This window comes from Engraulis encrasicolus, chromosome 18, assembly GCF_034702125.1.
Source record: "Engraulis encrasicolus isolate BLACKSEA-1 chromosome 18, IST_EnEncr_1.0, whole genome shotgun sequence".
Classification (NCBI taxonomy): domain Eukaryota; kingdom Metazoa; phylum Chordata; class Actinopteri; order Clupeiformes; family Engraulidae; genus Engraulis; species Engraulis encrasicolus.
This window is the reverse complement of record NC_085874.1, coordinates 32,076,544-32,089,043: the sequence shown is the minus strand read 5'-3', so window position 1 is coordinate 32,089,043 and position 12,500 is coordinate 32,076,544. Positions and strand designations below refer to the sequence as shown.

At 43.4% G+C, this 12,500-nt stretch overlaps 1 protein-coding gene across 1 annotated transcript in view; it reads left to right on the top strand.

Annotated features, from left to right (window-relative positions):
- The window catches only part of pak5 (p21 protein (Cdc42/Rac)-activated kinase 5), a 130,188-nt gene that overhangs the window by 23,217 nt on the left and 94,471 nt on the right, over positions 1–12,500 (top strand). Inside the window, exon 3 of the mRNA XM_063222151.1 lies at positions 3,441–3,485. Coding sequence (XP_063078221.1) covers positions 3,441–3,485 — 45 coding nt within the window. The remainder of the gene's footprint in view (positions 1–3,440; positions 3,486–12,500) is intronic.

The window sequence follows — 12,500 nt, the reverse complement described above, 5'->3', positions numbered from 1 at the left end:
GACAGATGTAGGGAGGACAAAAGTGTGTGTGTGTGTGTGTGTGTGTGTGTGTGTGTGTGTGTGTGTGTGTGTGTGTGTGTGTGTGTGTGTGTGTGTGTGTGTGTGTGTGTGTGTGTGTGTGTGTGTGTCTGTGTGTGTGTGTGTGTGTGTGTGTGTGTGTGTGTGTGTGTGTGTGTGTGTGTGTGTGTGTGTGTGCGCGCGCGTGTGCGTGCATGCGTGCGTGCTTGTGTGCTTGTGTGCATGTGTGCAAGCGGTAGGAGTGCGGGATGGTGTTGAGAGCAATGAAAATAAGAGTGCAAGAAAGCATCAGAGGTTGGGAACCTTAAACCATAATGGTAGAGGGTGTGTTGTGTGTGGTCCAGAACCCCAAGATGTTTGAACTGTGCAGCCCTAAAGACCAGGGTTGCCAGATGAGGCTGATGGTTTCCAGACCAAAAAATGCTCAAACCCCGCATAGAAGCACAAAATCCCGCCCAATTCTATTGATTTCTATGGCAAAAATTGGGCGGGTTTTTCCGCTAAATGCCATTTTTACCCGCACACAGCCATCCTAGGCAGGCAAACCTGGCAACACTGCTATAGTCAGCCGACCCTGTCACCACTGGTTCTGTTTGTGCGGATAGGTGCTGGTAGGAATCTGTAGTATTAGTTGATTAATGACAGTAGATCGGCGCTGCTAATGATAGAAAATCGGCGCTGCCTGCCATGCTAGCCAAATATGTGGTGCTATGGGGGGCACACTGCAGGAACGTGACACCACTTTATAAATCATTCGACAACAAAGCTTCAAGCATTATCATCAAAACTATATACCTGGTTCAAACATTATTCACAAAACAACTTTATAAGCAGCCTTTCACTTACCTCTTGTTGGTATGTGCTCGTCTGTGATAGCCCATAAGACTCAATGGCCAATATTCCCATATGCGAAGCAATTATCTTCTCTAATACAGCTGTGGTAAACATTGCAACAATATTACCAACCATCTAACAGCATTTGGGAATGCTAACCTTTATCACATTGGCGCAGTGCAGTCCATCTAGAGAGTGGGACCGCTTCAAACGGGTGTTAAATTGCATTCTCTTAATGTTGTTAGTACACCAACTTGACTGATTCGACACTAGGTGTATTTGACACTCTTCGGTATACAAAGTGCATACAGCGTGTGTTTTCTCCCTCTGTCAAAGTAAGTGTTTCCCAACCCTCCCAAGCCTTTTTTTTGACATATCGTGAGGACCCCCTCATGCTTGATCTATATATCTTCCTCTATCCCAATGTTTAATACTCCATAACTTTTTTTCTCCTATATACCCTCTATATACCCCCTGCAGTGTGGTCACTCACAACACCCACGTGGTGTGTGTAGTCCATGTTGGGCATCAATGATCTAGATGATGAATCAAGTTGAAGGTAAAAGCTCGCACATCCAGGCGTCTGACCTGGGAGCATATCCAGATAAATATCCAGATAAGAAAAGAGAGAAAAGTCTGCTACAAGCAGGATTTCATGCTCCCAATTATTTTATATTTTACATATAAAATAAAATAATTGGGAGCATGAAATCCTGGTTGTAGCGGACTTTTTTCTCTTTTTTATCTAGATGATGAATCCATACGGCAGGATTTGCCATTGAACTTGTTAGTCCTTAACCTGGAAACACAGTATGAATTATTTTTTATCCTTTCGCCCTGACGCGTCAGGCTGTAAGGCCGTTTTCAGGCCTAAATGATCTTCTAATTTCAAGTACCGGTATATTTCAGTGTTGTTGTTTTTTTGTAAAAGCTTATAGGCTTCACTCAAAAGACGTTTGTTGTTTTAAGAGTGCTGACCAAATGAATGCACATTATAGTTGAAAACAATTAAACGACCTTTGAAAATCTGCATTTAGCTGCTGGACTAATAGGACACTTTTGTTTTTGTTCTACAGAGAGACACATTTCAGCCTTCTGCCCTCCTCAGTGTCCATAGTGCAGATCTTTTTTTTTCAACGTGTTCTAATTTGAATTAACCAGGAATCTCTTCACAGATGAGCATCAAGGGAAAAAGTATTGACACACTGCAACACTCTTTTTGTGTTTGACTACACTGTACTATATCTGGTCCCGATGTGACATTCTGTATACAGCGTTGAATTTGCAGTGTTAATTCAACACTTTTTGTTATGGTCCCAATTTATTTCGTGTTAAGTTAACCCTGAATGTTGCATTGACACTTTGGAGGTTCAATTTAACACTCCATTTTAGAGCATTCGTATATGGCTTTGTGTGTGTGATTAAACACTGAAAGAGTTGAATTTCACGCAAAAATCGGATGGGATCATGTATTCTCAGAATGGTATTGAAGTAACACTGCACATTTTTAGGCTTGCCTCATCTGGACCGTATCGGGGCCACATTAGGAGGGGCTGTGGAATGGGGGTCGCTTAGCAGTATGAGATATCTCAGAAAAGGGGGAAAAGTCATTATCCTAGCCTTGCCATCCATAAGCTTCTGCTCGATTCACATTTCCCTCCATGTTATGTCTGGGTCGGGTCTTGGGGGACGAGACTACTCATAATACCAAACAACCTCTTAAGTAGTGCTTAAGCCTAGTACTCACTGTAAGTATGAGGTCCTCCTTTGGCAGTATATCAGAAATAGGTCTCACATCATCACTAAACGTTTATACATGCGGTACTTTACCTCGTACATGAACTTTGCGCAAGCATTTTTTTTGCAAATATTGTATGTAAGTATATAAAATGACTGTATGTATAAACGATTAGTGATGTGATATATTACCTTTGGCTCACTCATACTTAAAGGGACACTGTGTGAGATTTTTAGTTGTTTATTTCCAGAATTCATGCTGCCCATTCACTAATGTTACCTTTTTCATGAATACTTACCACCAGCATCAAATTCTAAGTATTCATTATGACTGGAAAAATTGCACTTTTCATACATGAAAAGGGGGATCTTCCCCATGGTCCGCCATTTTGAATTAAAAAAAATAGCCATTTTTAGCTGTAAAAATGACTGTACTTGGACCATACTAGAAAATATTTGTTTATTACTCAGTAAACTTTCATGTAAAGATCAAATTTGGCAATAGGCAGCCCAGTTTCAATGAACAGCATAGTTGCAGTACCTTTTTTGTCCATTTCCTGCACAGTGTCCCTTTAAGTATACTTAGCCTTAAACACTACTTAAAAAAATTTGAGCGCAGCTCTGACCAATCATTGAGTGGGGGATGGATATATACGAGCAGATGACACCGCACGAGCAAATGCTAGGGTAAAGTCATGCAGATTTCAAATATTGACCTTTGAGTTCATGCCTCCCCTCTGCGATCGGTGCTTAATTTGGCAGTTTCAGGTCCTCTGTTCAAGATTAGTACGCGGGTGTGGTTAAGACAAGGCCAGAAAGCCGGGCCATTAATTCTCTTGCTCTCTTCACAGATGTCTCCCAAGAAAGTGCGGTCGGCAGAATCTCCGTCGCGAAAAGTAAAGCCCTCTTTATTTCTTACCTACCTTTTCTCTTCCCTCTCTAGTGCTCTGTCCTGCACGCACACACATACGCAAACACACATGCAAACACGCACACAGACACGCACACACACACACACACACACACACACACCCACACACACACACAGACACACACACACACACACACACACACACACACACACACACACACACACACACACACACACACACACACACACACTATAGGCAGCACTGCTTGTCGTCATTCATCCATCATGTCATAGGGTGTGTGTGTGTGTGTGTCTGTGGCTGACTCACGCATCGTGAGCAGTCATAGACATGTCAGCGTGTGTGTGTGTGTGTGTGTGTGTGTGTGTGTTCGCGCTGACATGTCTATGACTGCTCACGATGCGTGAGTCAGCCACAGGCACACACACACACACACACACACACACACACACGCACACACACACACACACACACACACGCACACACACAAAATAACACACAAACAAAATTGCTAACATTGCCCCATGACTTTCAGCATCTTCAACACTTTATCAGCACCCCTCATCATAAGGCTGCCATAGCCGTGACATAAGCACGCTATAACAGATGACCAACACTGGCTCTCACATCATGACCAGCAATGACCACTGTTGCATACGTGTACGATATTGACCTCAATCTCGCAATCGATAATTGCAACAATGACAGCTCTCATTATCACTGTTTCTATATCGACCCATGTGTCAGATATTAATTATGTAGGCTGCTACTGCTAGCATTGTCATGACGATTAGCCCTTTTTTAACTGTGATGTCAGACAAGTTCCGTTTTGAAGCGAAGCAGGTATATTACCGGTTTCAGGCTGAAAACAGCGCCGTCTATGTGTATGCTACCGGATGCAGCATATACCTGCTTCGATTGCACTGATATGTTCATTGCTGGAAGGTGACTGACATCACGAGAGGGTAGAAGTGACACAGTCTGGTCATTGCACAAGGAATCTATGGTGATTGTGAAACAGCTCGCCAGTGGTTGGTCATCTGTTATGACACCTGCCTATACAGGTTATAAGAGCTTATGGTAAGGGGTCCAAATGAAGTGTTATTCAGCATTGCAGCATACTCCCAGTCACAGGATGGCGCTGGTCCACCAAGTTGGATTTTCTTTTTTACCTTACACAGACAACTGCTCTTGGGTGCATTTCTTGATAGTGTTGTTGCGAACTAAGTTAGCAACTTTACTTGGTTGCAATGCAATTTCCCATTGGCAACCTACAAAGTTGCTAACTGTTTAGCAATGATTCTTTCGAGAAACAGCGCCCTGAATGTCAACGCTATATGTTATGTGTTGGCTTATTCAATGCACAGGGTGTCCCAATAAATGTATAGGCCTACACGTTAAAGCATTGTTAAGTAGGTGTTTATTAAAATGTATTTCATATTCAACATTTAATATAATTTACATACATCACTGTATTTGTTTTGCTTCACTGCCTGTTCTCAAATTGATAGCTACAGCCTACGGTAAGAGACCTGCAAACATACTTGAATTTATTGCAGCCACTGAAAGTGAATGCACAGACAGTCCGTTTGAGAACAGGTGGTGACAAAACAGTAACATCATGTCTGTAAATTCTATTCTACGTCTTGTAATTACATGCATTATAATAAAACACCTACTTTTTAAAAATGTTTTAAAGTGTCCATAGATTTTTCGGGATGCTCTGTAGTTGTCCGTGCAGAGGCCTAGTCCAGCTTGGTGTGTGATGCCTCCTGGAGTTCTAGCCGTGGAAATGTGACGTGCATGCTTTCCATAGAGAAGTGTGACATTTCCTAGAACGTAGAACTGTAGAACTGTAGAACCGTAGAACCGTACTGTTAGTAGCCTTGTGGAGAACGTGAGGTGTGTGCAGCAGGGTGTGCATGCCGCGACCCCCATTGGGCATGCCCAGAGCCGTCGCCGGGACGACAACAGAATGCTGCTGCTCAACTAGTGCAAGCCGTATGTGCCTGACTCATCGGCCAACTCTGATGAGGATTGGCTCGCTTCTGTGTCTTGCCCCCGCCCAGCTGCCTACTAGCCAATAACAAATGCCTGCTAATAATGACTGACAGTCTGTAACCCTGAGCCGTTATGCTTTTCTACTGGTGCTGATGATGTTTCCCAAAGCAGGTGAGGTTCATGCTTCACCTTTACATTGTTTTCAGATGCTGCTAGCACTGGATGCTAACATTTTCACATATAGTATAGGCTAGAATAGCCAGGACACAGGCTTGCATAGCTAGTGATGATATACGTATCTGCTTTTTGTGAGATATTTTAATTAACCCATTTCCACCAACAATTTAGTTACAGATGAGGCACCATCCAAATGATGGTGAGGTCATGAAATCTGACATTCAGTCATTTGGAATTGCTCCTCCGTTGATATAAAACACATTCATTTTTAATAAGAGTTGATGGCTTCCTGCTTAATCCCCACAGTTATTGAATCTAAAGACTGCTCACTTGTAGACATACAGTAATTGTACATGCTTGTAAATGTTTGTCTAAGGTTTTGACAGGTTTGGTTTGCAATAGTATGTAACATTTACATGTAGGCTACCGGTATCTGTAGAAACCATGGGGAGTTAAGGAAGAGCTGCTGTGGAAGAACCTGTAATATGTAACATAAAATGTAATGTCAATAGAAGTTAGTGCTTGGTTTCTTCTATCCGGATATCCATGTTATTGCTACCAGTGACTGTTTGGTTCAGAGGCATGTGTGATGAAGATGGGTGTGTTCATTGGCATTTCTACTAACACAGTAATGAGTGGTTTATCTGTTGTAGTATGAGCTAACCAGCTAAAAAACACAGCTTAGGTGCTGTTTCCATGTAGCAGGATATTTTTTTAGCCGGGTATTTTTTTCTCCTGCTAGGTGTAAACGCAACATATGGATAAAAAAAATCCTCCATTGTAACAAATGCGTTTCAGCCCCCTAAACAGGATATTTTTTTCTCCTGCTTTTTATACCTGTATTTTTACATATCTGCTACGTGGAAACGGAGGGCCAAAACCAATGCAAAACCAATGCAACCAGGAGAAAAAAATATCCACATATAAAAATATCCAGCTACGTGGAAACAGCACCTTAGTCCTAACGCTGCCTTTGAGTGTGACTCCTAACCCTCAGTATGTTACCAAGGTCATGTACTTCAGTTGGCTATGCCCTATATACAGTTTGGGTAGGCATGTGCAATGTGGATGCAATGTGAGTTTGGTCATGGACTGTAGTGTGTCATTAATGAACATATGTGTTCACTTCATGGAGTAACAAAACGTCATTGGGGTAGTTATCTTTGACCATCAAAAGTTCCACCTTTATCATTCCTTCTGATGACAAATAGAATCACTTTCACGTTTGTCTGTGTGTATGTGTGTGCCACAGGACAGCACTATGACATAAATACATTTCTTAGGGTTTTTTGCCTTTATTTTTGACAGGAGAATGGAGGAAAGACAGGAAATGAGTGGGGAGAGAGAGATGGGGATGGATCTGCAAATGACCCAGGTCGGAATTGAACCCGGGTCGCCGGCGTAATAACCCAGTGCCCTACCGTTAGGCCACGGCAGGGCCAGCACTATGACCTTAAAGTTGCCTTGTAAACTAGACAAACCCGTCTAGCAGCATAAAATGCTTAAGATGGTCTAGTGCTAGCCTGGTTTGACCAAACCACATTAATTACTTCATAATTCATTTCTGGTCTGGATCCTCGATTCCCTGCAGCGCTTGGGTGCGAGGAGTGAGCTCAGCTCTGTTTTGAAATGAGTGGTGACCAATTACTGACAGTTGACATTCTTGATGTAGGCCTATGTTATTATGTAGCCAGGCTACACCCTCCTAATGATGCAACACCTTCGGCGCTGCGAAGTGAGTCAGAAAAAGAGCTCGTTCAAGTACTTTCTAAGCTCCGCTGGGCTGGCGAACTCCACCCAATTTGTCGGGAAGCAATCAACTTTGAGCAGTTCCAATGGCCCTGGGTAGAGACGTGTTCATGGCAGTGACTTGGTTTAAGCAGAGACGTTCTATTGGGACTAAGAAAATATTTGGTTTAAACTTCGGCACAGCCCTTTCTGGGAGAGACCAGTTGCAAACCAAGGGAGGTGGGTTATCCATGCCGTTTGGAAATGTTATTCGTTATCTTCTTGGTCAGACCAGAACTTGGCAACTTCTCAGCGACTAGACCCAGGGATGACTGGAGCACTAGTGAGCTAGTCATCCCTGGGTCTAGTCGTTGATATGTGCAACAAGTTGTTGGATTGGGCTTAGCATTGGAACGACACGTCTGTATTGGCCCATTACTGTATGTGCAGTTTCAGGTATGTGCTGTTGTGCAGTAATGTGTTGTTAAAAAGTGAGAAAAAAGTGAAAGCCTGATTGGGAAACTCCAACTCCCATTGTCATTGTGACACAGCACTCCACAGCACACAAGTCTTCACTGCACACTACGAAATTGCATTTATGCCTCACCCGTGCAAGGGCGCCCCAAGGGAGCAGTGTGGCGGGATGGTGCCATGCTCAGGGTACCTCAGTCATGGAGGAGGATGGGGAAGAGCATTGGTTTATTACTCCCCCCACCAGCCTGGCTTGTCAGCAACCTTTGAGTCTAACGCCCTAACTGCTTACCCATGACTGCAGTTATGTGCAGATTCAGTTATGTGCTGTTGAGCAGTTATGTGGAGTTTCATCAGTGGTCCAGTAGCAGATTATACCATTCACATTAGGGGTGTAAATAATAATCGATATGTACAGTATCAATGCATCGAATCGAAACGCTGGCCCCTGCCCAATGCCCTAGCTCCATAGTATAGGAGAAGTGGAAGAAGTACGAATCGAATCGTATAGTATAGTATAGTATAGTATAGTATAGTATCTTGGGGCATTATTAAGTATCAAAAATAATTGAATCGCTACCTTAAGAAATCGATATTGAATGCTATCGTCATGGAGGCTGTGATTTACACCTCTAATTCACGTTAGCAAGGCTAGCACCTCTAGCCTGGCGACGCCATCCTATGTACTCCACCCAAAGATTTTGGCTCCGCACATCGTCTGCCAAAAGCATCAAGCTCGGTTCTCTCAGCGTTTAGCCAATCAGCAAATAGTTGAGAGTGGTGATGCAGAACTCACCCGCGAAGTCCGCTACTGATTGGTTAAGGTAACTATATTCACACTTTTGTTTTGTTATTGGTCTGCTTTTGCGACATGGGTTTTACAGTATTTCTCAATTGGTTTTGTACATTTCTCGAATCTCTCTCGCAATTTGCAAAACATAATATTCCTTCTCAAAACAGCTTTAACAAATGGCAAAACACCGTGGATAACCTGCAAAACCAAGTCTCTTGCTCAAAACCCTTAGTTTGTCTTTCAAAACCAAGTTTTTGTGTCAATGAACGTATCAGCGCCAGCAGAATGGTTAGTCATTGTGTCATAGTGTATGGACAAGCTAGTCAAATCAATTTCTCATGTTGTCAATTGAATAGTACACTCTTGAGGATCTTTTCTGAAGCGAATTGTTTTTTAGATTGAATGGGAAATGTTCGGGAAATTCGGCTTTATATTACGTTGATCAGATAAGATTGAGATAGTTGCATGCATTCAGTGACAAAGCTTTTTGAATGATATGACAAAAGCAATTGATAATGTTCGAAATCACTGAGAATTGTACACAGCCATGGCATGGTGGACGAGAGCATTTGCTACATGCCGAAAACAATGAGAAACTGATTTGACCATGTGCACAGGTAACACCAGGAAGTCACAATTGAACAAAGACTTTTGAGAATCATTATTCTGTTGTGAGAAATGTACAAAACCAATTGAGAAAAACTGTAATTTGAATTCGGAACTCAAATTAATTTAAATGGAAGAGTAATATCAGACCATCTCACCCTCCACGGAGACAGATTCCTCTTGGCTTTTGCCAGACTCTTTGACGGAGACGGCGTCAACTGTCGCTTTCGCCCAGGCTACAGCACCTCCCAAAGTCCCAAACTCCTACCCATATCCCTAAGAGCCACTTTTACATGGAGGTGTTCAGTCAGAATACATACTTCAAGAATGTGAAGGTGGTCTCTCTGAAGGGGCCGGAATCTTTTTTTTAGCATTCATGCATACAGGTATTGACCAGTTAGTTGAAGTAGAGAGAGAGAGAGAGAGAGAGAGAGAGAGAGAGAGAGAGAGAGAGAGAGAGAGAGAGAGAGAGAGGTTTAAAAAGTCCTTTATTGGACCAATGATTCAAATTCTTACAAAGCCGTCAGAACATCATCATTTTTTTAAGCAAAGCAAAGAAAAACAAAAACAAAACCAAACCAGTTCCCTTCTTACAGCCTCAACACCAACCTCTCCTCCTCATCCACCTCACACAACAGTCCTCCCAATCCCCAAATTCCCAAAAAGGCATCTACATCAATGTAATGAAAAACAGGCCCGAGAGAGAGAGAGAGAGAGAGAGAGAGAGAGAGAGAGAGAGAGAGAGAGAGAGAGAGACAGACAGACAGACAGACAGACAGACAGACAGACAGACAGACAGACAGACAGACAGACAGACAGACAGACAGACAGACAGAGAATAGATTGTATATGTATTTTGGTAAGGGTTAAGCATGTTTTTTTGTGTGAGTACTGATGTGCTTATACAGGTATGATCCAGCAGGTGAGGTGGCTGTGATAGTGCCAATGTCACAAGACTCATATTTCCTGTTGTGTTTTTTAGGTTCTATCATTTCAGTTCAATTGTGATCCCTTTCTACTGCAATTATGGGAAGTTATGGCTAGAGGGTGCTGACGTACACCCAGTGCCATAGGAAAGGACACCGAACAGGGAGAAGGGAAGGGACTGTCTGTTTTACTGTCTATTTCACTGAACTGTATGTGTTTACATATATTGGTAGGTAATATTGTTAACTTGTATGGTTATTGAACGTGCTTGCTGTTCATGTGAATTTCACATGAGAATGTAGCAATATTATGGGACAATTTTATGGGAACCATTACATTACATTGCATTTGGCAATTGCATTGTTTTGCACTTTTTAACCAAAGCGACTTACAATCGAGGACATAACCATAGTCAACATTACTAGCAGATACAAAGTAGACAGGAACTATGCAGAACAGCATGTGCAGATTCTAAGTAGGGTCAGTTAAAAGAAAAAAAACTACATTAAGTATATTAGCACAGGATTAGCTAGAGTACACATACAAACACTCAACCAAAACAGGGTTAGATAGAGTACAGACACAAACATGTCATGCCATAGAGTCTGGCTCGGGACTGGGGGGGGCAGCCCAAACATTACTGTAGTAGACGGTCACGGCAGAGAAGAGTCTATACTTGCTTCCTGAAAGTTGAAAGGGATCTGCTTAGTCTTGCTGCCTCTGGGAGATGGTTCCACCACTGAGGAACCGTGACAGAGAACAGTCTCGATGGGGATTGCTTATAGCGAGCAGGTGGCAGGGCCAGACAGTTTGTGTTGGAGGAGCATAGTTCTCTTACAGGAACATAAGTCCTTAGTATGTCCTTCAGATAAGCTGGAGCTGTTCCTGTCGTGGTATAGGCAAGTGTCAAGGCTGTGGGTTTGAGCTGGGCAGCGATCGGTAGCCAGTCCAACTTGATGAATAGAGGAGTAACATGGGTCCTTTCTTCATCCAGTTGCACTGGCTACCGAACCACTGCTATGTGTGAAGTATGTACTGCTTTAGACAGACGACTGCTATGTGTGAAGTATGTACTGCTTCAGACAGACGACTGCTATGTGTGAAGTATGTACTGCTTCAGACAGACGACTGGATACATCAATGGGGCTGTACTCAGTGTTGCCAGACGTGTCTGATCAAATCCTGCCCAAAAGGTGCTGAAAAACCGGCAAGAAGCTCTAAATCCTGCCCAATTTCAACAAATTGCATTGATTTCTATGGTCATAACACTGCAGAAAAAAAACGCCAAATGGCCGAATTTTCCCGTTTTTACCCGCAGACGGCCATCCCAAGCAGCCCAATTGGGCGGGTAACCACCCAATCTGGCAACACTGGCTGTACTGGTGCCCTTTGGCCCTTTGTGTTGGGGAGATGAGGTACAGCTCAGTATGTCTGAGTGCAACCATGTGCATTACGGTATGGGCAGTATTTTGTGGTGGATGCACTCAGGGACGGAGGAAGGAAGTGTGTGCGTGTGTGTTTGTGCGTGTGTGCGTGTGTGTGTGTGTGTGTGTGTGTGTGTGTGTGTGTGTGTGTGAGTGCTTGCGTGTGTGTGTGTGTGTGTGTGTGTGTGTGTGTGTGTGTGTGTGTGTGTGTGTGTGTGTGTGTGTGAACGTTCGAGAGAGAGAGAGAGAGCGCATGTGTGCGTTCATGCATGGCTTTGTGTACACGTGTGTGTGTGTGTGCGCGTTTGCGTGTGCACTTGTGCGTGTGTGTGTGTGTGTGTGTGTGTGTGTGTGTGTGTGTGTGTGTGTGTGTGTGTGTGTGTGTGTGTGTGTGTGTGTGTATGAGTCAGAGGTGGTATATATTTAGAGTACTCACAAATGAGCAATGTGTGCCCCTAACCTTTCTCTCTCTCTCTCTCTCTCCCTCTCTCTCTCTCTCTCTCTCTCTCTCTCTCTCTCTCTCTCTCTCTCTCTCTCTCTCTCTCTCTCTCTCTCTCTCACCCACTCACCAACTCACACACACACACACACACACACACACACACACACACACACACACACACACACACACACACACACACACACACACACACACACACACACACACACACACACACACACACAGATGTAAGGTGCTAAGTGAGCATTTTGCAGACAGGGTTGCTAAGCTGTGTGGTGAGGTCAAGGATAGCTTCTCTAGCATGAACAGAAACAGAGCCTTCAAGGAAACACAAGCAGCAGTGACATACATGCATGCACCTGTGTACTGTATACTGCAAGCCACTACGGTATGGAATACCTGCCTAGGTTTTCACAGATGTTAATGTGTCCACA